General features: G+C 38.0%; 1 protein-coding gene across 1 annotated transcript; it reads right to left on the minus strand.

The window, feature by feature from the left end:
- Positions 1 to 2,108: 2,108 nt before the first annotated feature.
- On the minus strand, positions 2,109 to 20,554 carry wdr37 (WD repeat domain 37). Its single transcript, XM_015387242.1, has 14 exons — positions 20,394 to 20,554; positions 17,924 to 18,090; positions 14,034 to 14,130; positions 12,317 to 12,412; positions 11,698 to 11,762; positions 8,199 to 8,334; positions 7,150 to 7,221; positions 6,953 to 6,997; positions 6,398 to 6,474; positions 6,074 to 6,308; positions 5,860 to 6,001; positions 4,405 to 4,539; positions 4,052 to 4,166; positions 2,109 to 2,668 (listed from the first exon to the last, which is right to left on the minus strand). Exons 2-14 carry the CDS (start codon positions 18,059 to 18,061, stop codon positions 2,537 to 2,539), a joined length of 1,485 nt encoding a protein of 494 aa, XP_015242728.1. The 5' UTR covers positions 18,062 to 18,090; positions 20,394 to 20,554; the 3' UTR covers positions 2,109 to 2,536.
- Between the last annotated feature and the right edge of the window lie 364 nt (positions 20,555 to 20,918).

Consider the following 20,918-nt stretch of genomic DNA (forward strand, 5'->3'; position numbering starts at 1 on the left):
GAAGCAGCTCTTAAACACAGAGGATCACAACCAGTTTCTCCACAGCTACCCCTCACTGTCAGCACTCAGTGAGTCTACACACTCATCCAGCATCAATATCCGTCCTCTGAGACACTTTGAGGATGTGACAGCAGCTGTGTCAGAGCTCAGAGATAAACTGCAGGACATTCTGAGAGAAACATGGACAAAAAGATTTTTGACAATGACTAAAATGGATGGTTTACTACCAGAACCACAACCACAGAACAGAGCTGAATTCTCAAAATATTCATGTGGAATCAGATTTGATCCAAACACAGCACAGACACGACTGTTACTATCAGACGGGAACAGGAAGGTGTCATGGATGGATGAATGTCTCTCTTATTCTAATCACCCAGATAGATTCAATTATTACTCTCAGGTTCTGAGCAGAGAGAGTCTGACAGGACACTGTTACTGGGAGGTGGAGTGGAAAGGAAAGATTTATGTAGCAGTCGCGTACAAGAATATCAGCAGAGCAGGAAAAGGGAATGAATGTAAATTTGGATGTAATGACAAATCTTGGGCATTATCCTGTTACCCAGGTGGTTCTAAGTTTGGTTACAACATGATTTGGACCAATAATTTAGGTTCTGTTTCCTCCAGGATAGGAGTGTACCTGGATCACTCAGCAGGTATTCTGTCCTTCTACAGCGTCTCTAAAACCATGACTCTCCTCCACAGAGTCCAGACCACATTCACTCAGCCGCTGCATGCTGGAGTTTGGATCGGGTACGATGGAGTCTCTGCAGAGTTCTGTAAACCCTAATAGAGAGAATGCACTAATTTTAATTCTCCAACTGTTTACTTACATCACTGTTGTTTTATGTCTAAACTGCATTAATCAATAATTGGAGATTGTTCTTTTTTTCTTCCTCTTCAAATTGGATTTTCTGGTTGTGTGTGTTAAAGTTTCAACACTGTATTTGAAAAGCTGATTAGCAGAAGAATGCTTTCTCTCTTTTGCATTTTGTTTCATTGGGAGCAAGGAGTGTGAACTCTGAACTTAAACGAGCCAGAACAGTTATTTTATTCTGTTCTTGTTTGAACACATTTTGTGGAGTCCTGACTCACATAGAAAACAAATATTTTTGTAACTGTGGAACTGAGAGTATTTTATGCCTTGATTATGTTGATTTTTGGGAGAAAATTTAAAATTAAGCTGTCATACTGCTTCTCTTACTTTTTTGGTGAAAACACACTAACCCCTACAGGAAGGTTGTGTTGATACGTGACGTAGGTTGATAATCGCTTCATTGGAGTTAGATATATTTCATTAATGTGTTAATAACTATAGATAAAACTAAAAATATATATATAAAGTATTAAATAATGTGCTGTAATAACAAATAACTTTCTTAAATGCTTTAGTGTTCTTTATAAATTTTGGAATTGAATTCTCACAACAGAATGACGTTAAAAGAATCAGAAATATATTTTTAGAGCTATTTTTCTGTTATTTAGCTTGGAAATTATGTGTTTTATTATTATCCTTCTTGTTACATCAAATAATAGCCTATAGAAGAAAATCCATGCTTCATCTTTATGAATAATTTTGTTGTCCCATAATTCAAATATTAAAAATACAAAAGTTAAAATTAAAAATACAAATATGATTAAATACATATAAATAAGATGGCAAATATTTAGCAACAATAATTGGTGTAGTTTTTTTTTTTTTTTAAATCATGTAATATTTGGCGGCTCTTATTGACTTTTTCTTAGCCGGACTCAAGGCCAAATGGCTCTTTGGATATGAAACGTTGCAGAGCTTTGTTCTAGCACATTGTGAGGTTTGAGATGACTATACTGAACCACTATCAATCCATAACAATACATATTACAGTAATGTTTTTTCCTCATCATAAATAAAATCAGCTACAGATTTAGTTTTTTTGTTGTTTTTTTTTTAACACAAACAAGGTGTAGATGTTTCTTCAGGGTCAGGAGAACCAAGAGCTCAGCACTGAATGAGAAAGAATCTGTTGCTGATCTTCCTTCTGGCTGTAGGTGGACAATATTGTTTAAAATGAATATACATCAAAAATTAAAGTGAAAAAAACAAAACACCAAGCCAGAAAAGTTCACAGATGTTTCCTTTAATCTGCTGTTAGTGGCACACATTAGATTTGGTGTTTGCAGCAGGAAGCAGATACAAGCAGCACAGAGAATCTAAACGTTGAGCTTCAGACTAATGTGTCCTGCGTTAACCTTCAGGAAGAAGGAGCATCTCTACATGTTTGTGCTTTCATCAGTGAGTGGTTCAGAGGTTTGCTTTTGTTCCTTACAGTGAAAAAAAGTGAGACTGATGCTTATAAAGCCCCTCAGCTTGTGAAAAGTCTCTGAGGACTTCATTTCTTTTTAATCAAACAGACTCCATCCTGTCAGCCATGAGTCACTAAACATCTAAACTAAACTGCTTACATCCGTCTTTAAGACCAACAAGACACCAACGCACGCTGTGGGTGAGATTTCACTGCTAACAATGGAAAGAAGAAGAAGAAAGAGGAGGAGATCATTTCTCTTGCAGCAGAGCCGGGATGTTGATGTTCCAGCCGATGGCCTGCCTGTCGAAGCCACAGGTGAACAGGTTGCAGGTGGAATTGTCCTCGCACCAGGCGGAGCAGCAAACCATCCGACGATGACCCTGAACAACAACAACCAGTCAGCAGATTTGACCCCACAGCAATCTACAGAGCCTTTCAATCCAAAATTCAACACAGATTTAATATTTTCCTGGACCTCCTGTAATCTCAGCTTTCATGATTGAGCTTGGACTTCCTGCATTTTAATTATGTCCAAATTTCCAGAGACAAGATTCTCAGAATGCCAAGTAGTTGGTAAGTCTTTCAAAAACTATTTATAAATAGTTTAGAACAAATAGTTTAGGGAATATGAGAGCGTATGAAGAAATTAAGACTTTTTTTTTTATTTTCCACACTTATCCAGCATTAGGAAATGATTAAAAGTTGTGGGGAAACGGCTGTTCCAACCGTTGCATTTCCGAATTCTCCCAAATGGTGCACGACTTTACACGAGTGAATAAAGTGAATGTGATTGGTCGTTTATCAAGTGGGCGGGATTGCTGTGGCGGAAGGTTCAGAAGCAAGTTTGATTGTAGCTCTTGTCTCGGAAGCATCTTGCTAACCAGTTAGCAACTTAGTGCTAGTAGGTTCTCAACTGGAAATTACATTGGGACCAAGTAGCACTAAATTGGTGACTTACAAACGTCACTGTCAAGGAACGCTATGGACAGCAGAAACATGCAGTTTTGTGTCGGAGGTCATGGATGAGTCTCCTCCGTCATCCATTTTTTATCTAGAGGAGGAAAGCGGGGACAAAGCTGTTGTGGAAAAAGACGCCAGAGGGGCAGAAGCTTGGTTTGGTGTAGAAGGCTTACAGCCGTACATGTTTGAGCCCTTGCCTCGCAACGCTGCCAGTTCTGTTAGCTCTACGCCTGGTGAAGTCACAGACATCCATCCCCGTGAACACTGGGACTGAACTCAATTGTAAAGCAATTATTCTTATTTCTTATTTCAAACATTGCGTATATTATCTTAGTCATATGAATCAAGAGTCTATGACCGAAAAAAATTGATTGACAGATGACCTTTGATATGTGATTGGCTGAATTTAGGTTTTCAGGCTGACATATAACTAACTGGCTGCATAAGATAAAAAAAACCCACAGATTTTAAGACTGGATTTTTTTGTTAAACAGAAACTTTCTAAATTTTGGGACAATATCATCTGATAAAGAGTACATTTATTAACATGTGCAAGCCAGAATGATTTGACATTTAAATATGATTTCCCTATGACTTTAAGACTTTTTCAACTGTTTTTACACTCTATCACCATGACGTAGATATTTATTTATAAGCTAATCAGAAGATTTTATTGAAGGGTCCCCCCACTGTTTCATCTTCTTCATATCTATTATCTGATGAACTGACCATCCAACCACAGTATTATGCTCCTGTTTCCATTTAACTGTTGTAGTGTTTTCATGTCCGTTCTGCTGACCAACCTGTCTGTTGCTCCGTGGGAGTCGAGCCAGTCGCACTCCGGACATGTCAAACAGTCGGACCTGCCGATTGTCGTGGGGAAGGGCGATAATTTTCTGGTTCACAGACACGCTGATCCTGATGAGAAACAGGAAGTAGAATGATAAAAAGCAATACATCCCCAGTAATTACAATAAAGGATTCCCGTTAACTGCAGCACTGGTGTGGAGAGCAAGTTTAAAGGAGCTGTTGATGTTTATAACAATTATTATTCAAGGCTCATTTGAAAACTAAAGGGTGGATCATTTTGCCCTGCTAAGCATAGTGCCTCCTGGTTCTGTGCTGCAGAGTATCAGCATGTTTGCAGCTCACCCACCTGTTGACAGCAGAGTCTGTGCGGATGGTTGCTATGGGCGACCTCATGTTCTTCAGGTCCCACACTTTGACGGTGCGGTCATCGCTGCCTGACACCACGTTATCTCCCACAGTGAAGACGGCAGACGTCACAGTGCTGCAGAGGACCAGGAAACAGGTTTGGTCAAACAGCTGGAGAAACAGCAACATTTTTGATAATTAAATATGCAGGATGGCATCTACAGATGTTTTTAAGATTCCTTTTGAAACCAGTTAATCTCACTATGAATAATGATAAATAATAATAAACAATTAGATGAGTAAAACAATGATTTGGTTTCTTCCAGTGGGAATGGGGTTTTTTTTGTTTTTTTTTCTCTGATTTTACTCCCACAAAACTTTTTTTTTTGTCTAAAAGAAGATATTAATTCAACTATAAGAAAAATGTAAAAATTTAGCTCACAGGATGGCGCTAGACACCTAAACATTTTACTTTTTACACAGGCTGATAACTGGAGTATGATATGAAGAACTGTCAAAAAACTAAGCTAGATAAAGTTAGATTAGATTTTTTTTAAAAGGAAGCAACATCCATCTGGCCTTGCAAAAGTATTTACACCCTTTAAACCTGTTTGAGATTCTTTCATTTTGGAATCACAAACTTCATTACATCGTATTTAGATTTCGTGTGATTCCCACAGAGCAGTGCCTTAATTTGTCACTAAGGAAAATTTAATTTTGATTAATTTTTTGTTTATCAATAAAAACAAAAACAGGTTTATGATTATAAATAATACAACATCATAAAAAAAGAGAAAAACAGGGACATTCCAAACAGGTTTATTCATCTACAGGCTGAAACTCTTTCCTGTTCTTTATTAGACAGCTCAGGATCCATCAGACTGGATGGAAAATGTCTAGGAAGGTTTGAACTTTATTGTTTTAGAACTGAACCGTTCAAACATTTGAACCATTATTATTGGCCATTTGGTTAGTCGATTATGCTTTGCTGAATCTTATTCTTCAAACAGATTTTCCTTCAGAGCCACCGTGGATTCTCCACCTGTTTCCAATCAGATTGCTTATGTCCGCTGTTCCCCAGAAAAGACTTTAAGCAACTTTAAATTGATTTTGCCTTCAACATTTGCTTTCTACTGACCATTCTTCCATAAAGGTCAAGTAAATAACAACAATAATACTAGTAATTAGGAACTACCTGTGAGGAATGTGTTGAACTGCATTTAATACCTGGGTATCAGGGTAAAGAGGGTTTGTTGCAAATACATGCTCCACTCTTTAAGCAGAGAACATTTTTTTTTTTTATTATTGACCTCTTTCTGTCGATCTGTCACATAAAAAAACAGGAAATACATTAAAGCTTATGATTGAGATATAAAATATTTAATCTAAAGTAATCATTGTAAAATTATTTCTTTTTTTCCCCCTCTGATATGTGATAGGTTTGTGTCAGACTGACTCTGTGTGTCCCTGGAAGACATTGACAGAGTGGATGGACGGGTCTCTGAAGTCCCACAGCCTAAAGGTGGTGTCCCTGGATGAGGTCACCACCAGGCGCTGGTTGGGGTGGGTGCAGCAGTGGGTCAGCTCTTGATCATGACCTAAACAAACACATTTATTTCAAAGCTTTAAACTAAACCCGACTGTAAGCTGAAACGTTTTCTGCTTCCTACCAGTGAGCGAGTGGACCAACTCTGAAGTTTCCACATCATAGAGGTTAGCAGCTCGGTCCCAGGAGGCCGTCACCACCTGTTTGCCTCCCACTAGCCAATCAGCAGCGATCACCACCCCCTGATGGCTGCGGAGCGTCGTGGTCGGTACGCGAACCGATGGGCAGTCGTTGGGTCCCTCAACCTCACCGTCTGCGTCGTCTTTATCTGAGAAGTCCACATCGTCTTCACAGGGCGTCTGCTGCAGTGGCAGGAAGGACAGGTGAGTGAATTCTGCTCCAGAAGCAGCAGGAAGCGTTCTGATACACAAACACAGATCAGGCTTACAGCGGTATCAGCAACAGGCTGGGGAGTAGGGAGCTGCACCATGTATCTCCAGATGTGCGCCGTCTGATCTCCAGAGGCTGCAGGGCAGAGACTGAGACTTTAATAACCGTTAAGATCATAAAAAAACTAAAAAATATTAAAGTAAACAACAAAATCTTCATGATACCAACATCTTTCAGCGTTTGTGTGACAGACTGTCCAGATTTAGGATTCAGATTTACAATTTGAATATAAAAAGCTTTTACATGCGGTAATCTTTCGTGCATCAAGACTCGTTCCAGTCTGAAGACACTGGCAGCAGATGCAGTAAATTTATGAGCAGGCAGCCATTGTATCTGCAGCTAAATCTAAGCTAAATATAAATAAGAAATACATCCTCTCTGCTTCAGACAGTGCAGTTTTGAATCAATAAGAGTTTAACAAATCTGGGTAAAATGAAAACATGTATAATGATTACTGAGCCATGGCACCAATATAGATCAATAGTTAGGGATAAATTCTCCAGTCAAGACTTTGTCATCAGTTCGAGGAATAAGCAGAGTAATAAAGTTATACCTGTTAGAGCCATCTGCTCAGTGGGGTGGAACTTAATGGAGTTAACTGCAGAAAAACAAAGATGCATTGTGTCAGATTAGACCAAAAATTTAAGATAGCTCATGTACTGTTTCTATACAGTCCAATACAGTTTAATATGGCTAGAACAACAAAAACCATGAACCAAACTTTCTAACTTCAGGTCTATTGAATCCTACCCGATCCTTGGTGGCCCAGGTATTTGAGGAGGCACTTCCCGGTCTCAATGCTCCACAGCATCGCAGTGTGGTCTGTTTAAATGAATAAAAGAAAATCAGACTGAATGGATTTGAAGAGAAAACACAAAGCATTTTTTAATTTTTTTTTTGTCAACTGACTGAGTGAAACTATAGATCCAGACTAGTTAGTAAAGATATTAAACATCCTAACACTTAATCACACAGTAAAACATTTAAAGATTTTCCAGGAAATTCTTTAAAAATAGTAATTATTAGTGCCAGTGCTTTTGTATATAGTTTGCCTAAGAGGATGAAATGTTCTCTTCTTTAATGATGTCCCATTAATCCAGACCAAAAAGAAGAATGCTTGAGTCTCTCTCTCTGTTTAATTCTGCTAACCATTGTGTATATGATGTACTTTTCCATCAATTCCTCCTTTGTTTCACACTAAGCTCACCTTGATTGTTTGTAGTTGAAAAGTTTAATCTTTATCTCATATGAGTAAATAATACAGTTAAAGTTGATGCACCAGTTAGAAAACATAAAAGGTTTGTGCAGGTAAAACAAGTCCTGAGCAAAGGAAGAATACAGGAATGTTATAGAAACCTGATGAAGAACCAATGCCCCTTATTGAGAGTTGTTGAGTTGTTTTCACCTCACTAAAGATTTACAGCCTAGAAGCCAGTGGCTGGCTGACATAGGTATCTGTGTCGAGTCATTTCGTGTTAAATTAAACTGGGCAATAAAATAAGTTCACAGATAATCTGAAAAACTGTATTTCGAATAAATTTGTTATTTTAGCTACGGTATTTTCTTTCAAACTACATAAACAAATTAAAGTTTCAATTACGCTACCAGAATAAAATCCTAATGTTGAGATCTCATAGAAGTTTTTACAGTAAGGGACAGAATATCGATCAAGGTTCTTATTTTGGTCATAAAGGAATATAAAAACAGCAGACTAGGCTTAAATATTGAAGTTCTGCTGAATAAAAGCAGAAATGGATGATAAAATAAACCCCAAACCAAATGAATAACTCAGGACGTACCAGCAGAGGCGGTACCCAGGACCACAGGCTGGGTCCTGGTGATGCTGAGGTCCCAGATGCCGTCCCTGTGGCCGACATACTCCTTGACCAGCTGGCAAACTGCTCTGGTTGTGGTCGCTTTGAAACTGGACACAATCTGACAGTGATGCCACACAGATGTTAGAAAAGAACAGAGAAAATCCAACAACAGGGTTCCTGAACACAGCCTCCTAAAATGGAATCAGCTGCTTTTCATTTTGTTTTGTCATGTTGGGAGCATAGAAAACATTTTCATCTTTCACTTTAATTACCATCTCTTTATTTAAATATTGATTTTAAAAGCTGTAAAACACAGTTTGATTTAATCTTGATTTGAATAATCCTCCAAAACCCTGCCTGCAGCTGACAGGGGCTCCGTTTCAACTAGAAGTCCTTCTCCTTTCTTCCAACTGTCCTCAGTGAAACGTGCTGAATATCCCACCTAAACAGACGTTCTAACCATGGGGGGCCCAGGCAGCGATGGCTTTTCATGCCCTGTATTTACAGGGAAGGGAGATACTCTGTGTACTATCTCCTAAACCCAGTTGCCCATGTAGGGACCATCAACCAATTCCGGTTGTTCAAAATACGTAAACAAAAAGCTTCTTAAAAAGTCAGCACACCAGATTATAAGATTCCATTTTATTAATCTCACATTTTAAATTAAAATTCCTATGGAAATCCTCTGCTATATATATATATATATATATATAGTTTCCAGTTCATGTAATCAAAATACTATGAGATCAATGCTGAATTGTGTTACTGTACAGCTATAATGAGACCAAACATTTTATATAATATTCAGATGTACATCAATAGGAAGTGAACTAAAGAAACACAATGTGTTATATTATTAAATATACAGCAGTCACTAATAATCATTCAGCTGTATTTATTTGCTCTAAAACAATTACTCATCTAAAGTCTCAGGGTTTGCTTAAGGTCAATTTACAAACTCGATAATTTATGCCCCCAATTGCACCTATTTCCATAGATTTCAAATATTAACAATACTATCTTAGTTGAGGGAAACAGCACTGTAATGAACATGGTGGTGGTAATGTTATAGTCTCTATGACAGCACACTGCATGAACGGCCCTCGCTGCCTGGAGCGAACATCTGCTGATTTAAGTCCAACTTTAACCTAATTTCACTGAAGGACAAAAACTGGACATTTGGAGTAGACATGTTTCCCCGTCCTGTGAGCTGCAGCAGGGACCTTCTTTCTCTGTCTTTAACTGATCCCATTTCATTTTTTCCAGAGCTGTGTAGGAATCTTGTTGTAAGGGAGGAAGCAGGAACTGGGGGTTGCTGAGGAGATGCTCTGCAGGGTCCTTGTAAGAGGCCAGGGCTAAGAAGCTTTGTTTCCATATTTACCATTAGCTTTTAAGGATAATTAACTAAAGTCAACAAAAGTAGCTTTAAATTCTCCAAACCTGATGCAGAAAACAAAAACCGTCTGCTTATAGCAAAATAAATATCAAATCAACATAAATGGGTTCCATTATTCTGTATCAGTAGATCAAAGCAAATTCAATCCAAAACAGCAAAAATAAAAGTATCTAAAGAGGGTGGAAGCTGGTGAAATAAGAAACCTGTTATCATTAATGGATCAGTTGAATCAAGGTTCGATTGCGGTGTTTACATTAAAGATGGGAATGATACAAACAGGAGTCCGGCTGCGTTTTGGACACAGACTGCTAAATAAGTTCAGACTGAAAGGAAAGAGGAGAAAAAAACATCATTCATCTAAAAAAAGAAAAAAAATGTATTCTTCCTGTATAACAGAGACAGGGTGGGAAAATATTTCTCTCCTCTGTACTCAAATAAAGAAATCCAGCGGATGGATAAGCTGCTGTTACCGGAGGAGACTGTTAGGGAGAAGAAGACTCCAAGAGCAGCAAACCGAGGGAATATAATGAGGCATAAATGCAAAAATGAATAAATTCATCTGTAGATGACGGTAATGAGCGAGATTTAATTCCAACTGAATACTGATGCAGGAGAATGCCGTTTAAAAAGCAGCAGCAGGGACTGAGGGAGTTTATGGCTTCAGGACTGCAGAGTAAAGCTTTAAAGCATGCAGCTGTTAATGTGCTACAGTTTAGAGCATTAATGTGTGCAGTCTGCTATGGCCAAAGATGGATTTAACTTATTTCCGATATTGCCATGATTAGACTATCAATCCAGATTACATCACAGCATAAAACAGACAAGCAGCACAGTGAGCAGAAAGCCCAACACAGAACTTCATGTCTGTCTGTCTACATTTAATACAAGGCTTAACAATTTCATTTTTGAAAAAGCTCATAGTTAGTAGGCCTCAGGTTATCCTGAGCTATCTCTATACTTATGCTGCTTTAGGCTTTGACTGCTGGATGACATAGGGACCCATTTTCATCACTCTCTTTTCTACCATTCTGCAGTAATTGTTATTTCAACCTCTAACTTTATGCTCTCTGCTTTTTTTATTATAATAGTAGCTTCATCTGGTCTAGCCTGAATTGAAAAGTCACCTGGGCTCCTCCAACACCTTTCTTTATAGATGTTGAAAAGTAGTCCTATTACTCTTATTGTGACTAACTGTATGTTGGGGCAGACTCCCAGGCAGCTAGCTTTAGCAAACGACACCCTAAACAGTTTGTGTCCAGGATGTGTGGGGTCTGAGAGACATTAGCTGATCTTTTCCTGCCACCTAGGGCTGTAAAAATCCAGGGTGGAGGATAGATTGCTCTGATCAACCTTTCCAAAGACCTGATTGTTTGTTGCAAACAGGCCTTACCTGTTCTGTGTTCTAGTAAATGTGACCTGACCGAGCAGACTGCACACTGCGCTTTGACTGATTCTCTGAATGCTCCTTTTGCTTAAATTTCCTACTTTGGGCATGAAAAGCATTTAAAAATAACAGCCGCTCCACACTAAAGATGTCTCCACAGTGTACCATTATGTGAATGCCAACAAGAAGCTAAATTAAAGTCAGGGAGTTGCAACTGAAAAAACAAGCCAGTTAGTGAGATAAGAGACGGTCAGGTTTTATCTCACGCCGAAGGGATAAAAGAAAAGCTCAAACTCCTACATTTGAATGACCAAGTCTCGAGGGGAGGAAATGTCGTCCCCCTGGCTGGGCTGTTCATGCATATTGGCACACAAGGGGGAGAAATGTGTAAGTTACCCATGAGTCTCCGCCCCACAACTCCCAACTGGGTACGTTGAAGTTGCGGGATCCGCCTACTACTCTGGCATGGCAAGAATTTGAACGCGGCTATGAGTAAAAAAAAGGTGAAAAAGACAGTAGTTCCACTGTTTAACATTCACACATCATTCATGTTTTACTGATGAGCACACAGGCGTCTTCTACTCATCTCTCTATGATAGTCAATTAATTATTTCCTTTCTTCCAAAAGACAATCAAGAACATGAAAAAGACGTTTTAAACCAAATTAAAATCATTTTCACCGGCGACAGCAAAATTGATACCTTGCTTGTAGAGGCCTTGTAGGTTGTTTTCAGCTTCTGAGACAGCTGACTGGTGCTGTGACTTGCTGTACATCAGAAACAGTTAAAGGTAACGATGAAGCAGTCAGTAGAGAGCAGAAACAGGTCAACAAATTTAAACTTAAGAAATTACAGTTTAAAACAGATGTTTACGTAACCAGTATAAAACACACATAAGCTCTTTTCTCAAAGCCTGATTTCTGCCTCTTTAACTACTGGAAATGTGTCCCTAGATCAAATATTCCTTTCCTCCTGTTGCATTAGACCCTCCTACATAAATAACCCACATTTAATAAACCTAGTGAAAAGACACTTCCATCTTAGTTTGAACCGACCGTTGGTACAGGGCTTATTTAACAGGATGAGGACTCATCAGGTCCAGCTTTTTTACCAGACTTTTCCCTTTTGCTCTAAAGCTGACAAGCACATTTGAACTAAATCAAAATTGCATAGACCCACTTTACAATGGTTAATAGACAGTATCTCATTGTCCCAGCATTTACCTAAAAGGACTAGCAGTGGGAAAAGAAAGATTATATTTCCTTTCATAAACTGACATAAACATCTGCTTTCAACATTTTGTTTAAAAAAAATGATTCACCTTTTGTTTTAAGAGCTCCTTTAGCTAAATCTGCTCCTTCCACTGTTTGTCCATCTGCAGCCAAACGATCATTCAGGGACTCGATTTCCCTGCGCACTGAAAATCAAACATGTCTTGTTACAGAATGCTTCAGTTTGACAACAGCAGAGGATTGTGCTACGTTCAGACTGCCAGCGCTCGAAGCAGCTTCCTTTTTTATGCTTGTACACATTAAGGTCTGACGCGCCTCAAGTGCATTTTTGATGCTCCTGAAGCACGTCCAGTAAAATGTGTCCAGATGCGTCTGCCGCTTCTGCTGCTGCTATGTTTAATGGCAGAGAGCGGCTTTGCTATATTTGCTGTGATTAGTGGGTAAAAAGTAGTTTAAATGTGTTTTTAAGTGAGAAAAAAAATCATCTGTGCAGTCAGTTCATCAAGCTTACGATCCTGCCTTCAAGCTGTCGGACCAGCACAAACCCCCATACACCCGCGATCCTGGGTGTCACTGGAAATCTCCTTCAATGGCAGCCTCTGGCCCGGTCGCCTCTTCGGGGTTTTCTGCTAATTTTCGCACATGGAAGGCAGAATAATCAAAGCAAAAATATTTTTCCGGCAGGTTTCAAATTTTTTAATTAATTTAGGCGTTAATAAACTGTTTCAGTGGAGTGATCATATTGCTCTGCATCATCAGTGCTGTGTCTGTCTCCCTGCCAGTTCCCAGATCAGCTTTTCTGATTGGTCGATGTGGCGCATCAAGCAGCAAAAGTTACATTTTTCCAACTCCAGCAGCTGCTGCTTGTGAAGCACGTCACACGGCTCAGATGCTCAGAAGCTCATGAGGCGCTGCTTCAGCTGCTCAGATGCGTCATGATGCATTAACATGCGCTGCTCCTGCTGCAAGCTGCTTCTGAAGCGTGCGGTCTGAATGTAGCATTATATGCTGGAAATGTTCATATTGGTATCAGAAGTGAAGAGAAGGAAGAGAGGAGCTGCTTTCTGGAAATCTGACAAAACCTTTAAGAAGTTTAGGGAGAAGATTATAAGGGCAGATATAAGCAGCAAACACAGGGTCCATCCAAATTTATCAAATAAGTAAAGACTCTTGAGTCAAATTAGAAGTGTTTCAGCAGTCGCCATAATAAGTTCTGTCTGAATAGTGCTGGCAGTGAGGAAGGAGGTAGGAGAAGGCAGGATGCTTCTACTGGACAGTTCGTTGAGCAGAGAGACCTCCGATTGTTCCTATCTGGTGCTTAGGATCTATATGGATTCCCACAATCCTTTGAGTGACGGGGCCGATATGCACAGCCCACCAAACAGAGTTTAACAAAAAAAACATTGTTTTTTTCATTTCTACTCTGTGTAAAACATGCATTCATATCATTTGGGTTTTATTATACAGAGCTTTAGCTGCTTGGAATTTATTTAACTTTTCTTTTTTGTAGCTCTTCTCCAGAAAGCTGTAGTGCTAATATGACTCTCATCATCCGTGTGCATAATGATGACTGGAAGGGAAAATAAATAAAAAACTTATGTCCGGTTACACATTAAACCTTCAAACTTGAACGCTGATTAGTTTGTGGCTGAAACATTATGGGTGTTTAAAATTTATTTTTTATATTTTCATCAGAATTTGACTTTTTGGGTGTTGCCTCGAAACTTTAAGAGCCAAAAAAATGGCAATAAAAAATAAAATTTATGAAGAATATTGAGGCAGGTTATGGTTTTGTGGAAAACTTACATTCAATGTTTTCCAAGTAGAGGTTTTCAAACTCTCTCTCGATCTGACTGAACAGGTCCAACAGATTGGTCCTCAGTGACAGAGGCAGTTTGGTGTCCTGCAAGATGAAGAAGAAGAGCAAATGTAAATGAGTGGTTTTATCACTTGGAAGATCGCTGAAGAAGGTATGATATACAGAGAGTTTCAACATCAATCATTTAAGAGAGAAGTAGACCCCGAAAAGCTGGTTAAAATGGCACCAGAGAGCAGTTTGCTTCGAAATTTCATACATGTCAAAGAAATCTGCAAAGAATGAAACAAACATTTAGGCTGTCATGTTCAGCAGAGAGAAAATGGATCCAAGAGGAAATAATGTAAAAGCAAAAGAAAACCTCTTATCCCTGTTAGGAAGGAAGGAAATAAAAGCGAGGCCTAACTCCAGTACATTTACAGCACAGACAGGATGTGTTCCCACAGATCCAACAATCAAGCTTAGACTTGTTAATATTATACAACCAATATGAGCTCATGATACCAAAATTATTTATATCTGATATAAAAGTAACTCACTGGCAGTTTCTACCACTATCCAATTACATATATACATATATATATTTAACCTCTTTTTTGTATTTACTATAAAAGATTGATTTCTTTTAAATCTGGAATGCTAATTCCAACATTATGTGCAGGCTGAGGTTCAGATTCAGTAGTAATGCTAAAGGTCAGCTTCCGTAGATATGGTTGGGAGGCAGTGAGCCCACCTCTTTGTTTCAGAAGGAGAAGCAGAACTGATGCTAACTGGAACGCTTTTAAAAGAAATCCAGTCAATCTGCCGACTGTGGCCAGACTGACACTGATAGCACTGAGCAGAAATGAAAGGATAGGAAGCAGTAGAGGAATTTGAATCTGAGACAAGAAGAGTGAGAAATATTGAACAGTGGAAAGAAATGTTGAGTCTTTGTTTTCTCTATTCATTAAATTAGATTAACAAACCGTGATCATCTTGAAAACAGGCAATCAATTCCCTATGTTAAATTTACATACTTAGGACTGGACAATAATGATTATTGATCAAAAAGGAAAGACAAAAAAAAGAAGGATTATTGATTCATATTGATATCATTGAAGACATTTTAAAAAAAGAAGGTGAAAACATTTTTATTATGTTTGTATAAAACCACTAATGTCAAAATGATAAAAAAGCGTATAAAAAACCGTGAATTAGCACGACATATTTAAATCAGATATTTGTATGAAACTACGAAAGAAAACTCATTTTCAAAAAGAAATTGAAATTACATACAGCCTTATGCAATCCATATTGCTACTGGTATGTAATAATTATTGCCTTATGGGGCGATAACTCAGAACTCCATGTTGAGTTCAGTGGCTGGCTCTGTTGTGTTACAAAAGGCACTTGATTTATGATGTCTGAATGTTTTCTTCAAGCATTTTCTCCTCTCCTATTCTGCAGACCGAACACAGTATTAGCTTCATTTGTCATTCCAGAATCGTTCACCTGGTGTCGCTGTGTGTGCATCAGGTCATGTTAGTTCCTTAATGATATTGGTGACTGACTGGTGTGTATTTTGCTTCATAAACACCTCCAATCCCCCACCCAAAACAACACCTAAAAAATAACAGACGGATATTTATTGTGGGATAGCTAAAGGCAAACAGAGTATCTTGAGAAAAAGTCACAGAGAAAAAAAAAATAATTTGAAGTTTCTCCTACATTCTGTTATTCTGCTGTCTTTCCCTCTTCTGGTTAACATAAATCTGTTGTTTTCAACAGATCCTAACTCTACAGACTTCACAGAACTGAAAAAGAAGGTGCATCAAATACAAAAAAAATCATCAGACAGATTTTTTTCAGATCCACAACACCTACTCCGAGCTCTAACACAACCTATGTCCGCTCTGAAAGCTATGAGGGGTTCTGTTCTACTGTCTGAAACATGGAAGCAGCTAAAACTTACCTCCATTCTCATGAAGGAGTCCAGATTATCAGAGGACTGAAACCAAAGGGACCAGAGTGAAAAAATAAGGTCATGAGGAAAGGATTAAAACATGTCTGACCAGAAACAGAGCTGAGAACCTGTATGTTCTCTGACATTAGGATCAACTTTTTTACTTTTCCAATAAAAAATGCTTTTCTGGCCCATAAGAAAAATCCCATTAAGAATAAAATATTTTTTATGTATTTAAATGTTTAAAGAAAATGCATTCATATATTACTTATCAAGAGCCAGAAACAAATTAGGTAACTACGGTAAAAGAAAAAACTGAAAGACTTGTATAGCCTAGCTAAAATCCTGGTATCTCAATAAGTTTAGCTTTTATTAAAAACAAGGGGGGAAAAAACAAGTAAAAGAACAAAAAAAACAGTGTCTCAGTCCCTCAGACTAAAAAAATGTAAAGGACACTCATCCTGATTGTTGTTCTGATAATATGTCTTGGGTTTCGGTCCAAGGCAGCATTTATTAGTTAGTTGATGTAGAAAAGTAACACATGAAAAATGTACTGAAACTGTTAAATAGACAGTGGGAGATTTTCTATGGGAAATTTAGGGCAATGATCCAAAAATAAACCAAATAAAGTCCAAAATGCAGATGAATTTCAGCTCATCTCTGTACTCAGCTTTACTTGAGAATACATCGTATGAGGTGGCATTAGTCTAACCACTGCTGCAAATTCAACTTACAAACATGTTTGGGTTTGGAAGACAAAAAAAGATCAGCTACAGCAGTAAAAAAAAGGTTTGCTACTTTTGATCTTAACAAATATGATTTACTCAGAAATATTATTGCAAAATATTCAGAATGACAAAAAAAAATTGTTAAAAAATGTAACTAATTTCTCAATGAAGTTTATGTCACTCCAAATGTAGATTTTATTGTTGCAGCGACCAATCAGCCAATATTCCCCTGGCTAACTCTGGTCAAATATTTCACTTCATAACATGCATGCATTTCTTTTTAATCCTTCCTGTTGTACAGACTGTTACAATATAATAAAACACAATGTTCATTAAGGTACCATTTCATTAACGCTAACTAAAAAACTAATTAAGATCATAGAAATACATTTGATTCATTTCTATTGAAATTACTTCATTATCTGTTTGATTTTAAACAATTACAGCTATACGTTAGACAATAAAAGCATTAAGCTGAATTTCTAGGGGAAAAATGTCTGGTTAAAGTTTTTTTAAATAAAGTTTAATAAAATGTTTCAGATAAATTCAATAATATAATATTTTATTCAGCCCTTTGTGAGAAAATCTATAGAACTTGGTGGTTTGGATGTTGACTGTTAAAACAGAAGAAGGCCATTGAGGACATTTTAGTCTGACATGAAGGTATTCCTTCCTTTTCAACACAAGCATGACTGAAGCCAATCAACTCTTCCTCTTTTACTTCAGTTTAATCTGTATTTTGAAAGTAAACATGAAGACATTGGATTTATTCAGCATCCAAAGATTCAGAATAGATTCCTAAAGCTTCAGTTCCTGATAAACAGCAGTTAAAAAGGGCCTCCAACCAAGCAATCCACTGTGTACAACACTAAAGCCAAAAGCTGCCCAACATCCAGCTGTTTTCAGCTAAATGAAAATAACCTTACATCAATAATGCAGTAATTGTGGCGTGCTTAAGCCAGCAATAAGGTCCTCTAAACACTGCATTAAAACCTAATTGGCTTAGGCTTACAAGATGAGTGCTTACTGGTGCAGACAGCAACAGCAGGACAGCTAGCTAATAACGACAGGCAGGAGGAGAGCAGCTTGACATTTAAACAGGAGGAGAGAAACATTTATGGAAGTGACAAAAGTTGCTAAGCAGGATATTTCAGTGATTTGAGTTGACATTCTAGGCCATAAAAAGTGTTTCTGAAGCAGCAATAATCACCTGTCCTTCCAGCAGGTCTCTCTGCAGACCAGAGCGCTCCTGCTCTGTGCTGTTGGTCCTGCGGATGGAGAGGCTGTGAGACTTCCTCTTCTGCTTGGCCTGACGGGCGGCGCCACTGCTCCCACTCTCCACTGGCATGGCTTCCTCCGACGCTGATGTTTACCGGACTGCAGGAGCACAGAAAGGCTGACCCATTTTAGAGTCAGGGGGAAAACAGGGCAGACCGAACAGTGGTGGTAGGGTTTGACAGCTTGGCTGGCGTGAACGTGTTAAATGACTAAATGAATGAAGGTGAAAGCAGCATTAAAAAGCCTGCCACGCCTGAGAAGGAAGAATACAGTGAAAGTAAATTAATTTCTGATTTAGACACAGAAAAATTACTGTGCAAAATTATAACCTGACCAAAGCAACACAAAGACTAGAGAAATTATTTACACAAAAATATCTTCTGATGCAGTTTTTAATGTCATTTCAGACAACAACTCAAACTTTTGCTCCTCAAACCGAACTGCTGGTGCAAAAAGTGTTAGGAAAATTTTGCAATTGATTCCTTACTAAGCCTTTTATCTTTATAATTAGGCCACCTATCTCCTTTCCCCTTCTCAGTCACTAAACCTTAAACCAGATATGGACGTCTAATACACTAATAAACATAAAATTATGAATACATTTTCTCATTTTGGCTGACTATGGGCCCCTGGCTTTAACTGGGAGTCAATCAAACTCAGCATCACACCTGAGATTGTTGATTTTCAGCAAGTAAATGAAACAAGTCAAAAGGTTCAACCTCATTATCCTAAGCTGGTTTCTTGGATATAAAATAAAACTGACTATAATCCAACAACTTTCAGACCTCAGTCTAATAAGAGTTTCTTTGTCTTTTAGTAAAATAAGAGATTCCCATCGAGAATGTCTGATGTTTTTAGACCCCAGGAGTGTTTCCCAGATCTTGCTGCAACATGCCACAATAAGATAGAACCATTCTGAGGTGTACCTAATAAAATAGATTAATAATGATTAATTGATTATTGAAATAATTGTCAACTAATTTAGTAATTGATTAATCGTTAACTGGAGTATAGAGACTAAAACATGCCTGTAGCTGACAGAGCATCCCACTTAGAACAGTAAGTATACCAAAATCGTTAAAAAAAAATGGAACATTTTGCATTTAAGATAAAAAACAACTATTTCTTCTATCAATATGCTCTATCCAGAAGTCCTCAAGTGGAAACTTTTTAGTTTCACCTGGTTTAATTTAATAAAAAGTCTTCTTTAAGGAACCTTTTGCTATCCCATAATTAATCGAAAAAATTGTCGACAGATTAATCAATTTGCAAAATAGTAGTTTTTTGCAGCCCTGGTATACATATCTAGCTGTGCATTAGGACATATCTGACCTTATAGTGCTGCTTGGCTTAATTTGCACAGCATGTGTTGTGAATTAGCACCTTATAAATCAATGACTCCAAACGGTCTGGATTCTGTGCCAAAGAAAAGTTGAGGAGCTGGGTCACTCAGGACGAGCCCGCTCCGCTTGGTTGCATCCTTCTGGAGCTTTTCCAGCCACATCCCAAACAGGGATGGCCTCATAACAGAACCACAGCTCAAAGGATGGACCTTATGTCATGAAAACACAATGGGATCCCAGAGAACAAGCCAGAGAACATCAGTGGGGTGTTCCCATAATAAACATAACTATTACTTCAACACAGTTCATCTTACATCCTATAATAATCCATATAATTTAAATATATTTGCAAATTGGTTGTATATTTACAGTTTAACCAATGAAGATTCCTTACCTCTTAAAGTTAAAACTGATCATTTAAACTACATATTTTAACAGAGGATATAAACACTAACACCCCCCGCCTTATTTCAACATTTTTATAAACAAGAAACCAGCTTTTTAGTGTAAGCTGTTTATTTTTTAGCACAAATGCATAGGATAAGCTAAATGTTTATTATTTTTAACTGAAGATCGGACTACACGCCCTTTACTGTTCTGCTTTTCTACCCAACATCAGTTCATCTGGATTTGAATATGAAGGAAAGGAGAAAATAAGCTAAATCCAGCTCGGCGGATGCTCTGTATTTTGCCCTTGAAAGGACAACAAGGTGTGAGGGCAGTGACAGAAGAAAACCATCTTTTCTGCTCTCTAGTCAGTGACAGCCCAGCAGACACTGCCCCTCTCTACTCCTGTAGAATAAAACACCTTTGTCTGGTTTCCCTACAGACTAGTTGGTTCTTTTTGTGCAAATATGTAAACAGGAACACCGTGTCAACATTGTAAATGATGTAAATTACCTCGCTTTAAAACAGAAAAATAAAAATGTAAGAGCTGAAGTTAAAAACGGGAGACATTTGTCTGGACGAACAGGCTAAGTAAAGCTAACGTTATCCTCCGTTAGCTGCTAATAGGCTAACGGGAACAGACAATGAGTCAGAACACAGCAGCAAACTTACCTAAAAGTCTGCTAACGCTGCTTTTTGTTCCGGAGTGTTGTCTCTGATTTTGCTCCGTCTGTCATTGTTTTTAGTTATTTTTAAAGGTTGCTGCGCAGGCTTTTAGTTCAGGTCCGTATTGACAGCTGATGAGAACCGTTACAAGCGCGAGAGAAAAGATAGCGAAGCCACTTCCGGTCTGGAAATGTTCAAAATAAGAGCATGACGTTTAATTTTTAAAAAATATTCTGCAACATCGTGCATGTTGCAGTACGGAAAATGATTAGGGCCACTGAAAAAGGCAAAAAGAGTTAACTTTTTTTTAACATTTTAATTCAGTATGAGAAAAAAAGTCAGAATTCTGACTTTAATGATTAAAAGAAGAGCTAGTTTCTAAAGCAGACATGCCTACAGCTTGATACTAACATGTTTGTTAGCTGTCAGAATTCAGGGATTACAGTCAGAATTCTGAGATTAAAATAAGAATTCTGAGAGAAAAGTCAGAACTCTCAGATTAAAGTCAAAATTCTGAGATTAGTTAGAATT

Source organism: Cyprinodon variegatus, unplaced genomic scaffold (assembly GCF_000732505.1).
Source record: "Cyprinodon variegatus isolate N-32 unplaced genomic scaffold, C_variegatus-1.0 Scaffold17, whole genome shotgun sequence".
Classification (NCBI taxonomy): Eukaryota; Metazoa; Chordata; class Actinopteri; order Cyprinodontiformes; family Cyprinodontidae; genus Cyprinodon; species Cyprinodon variegatus.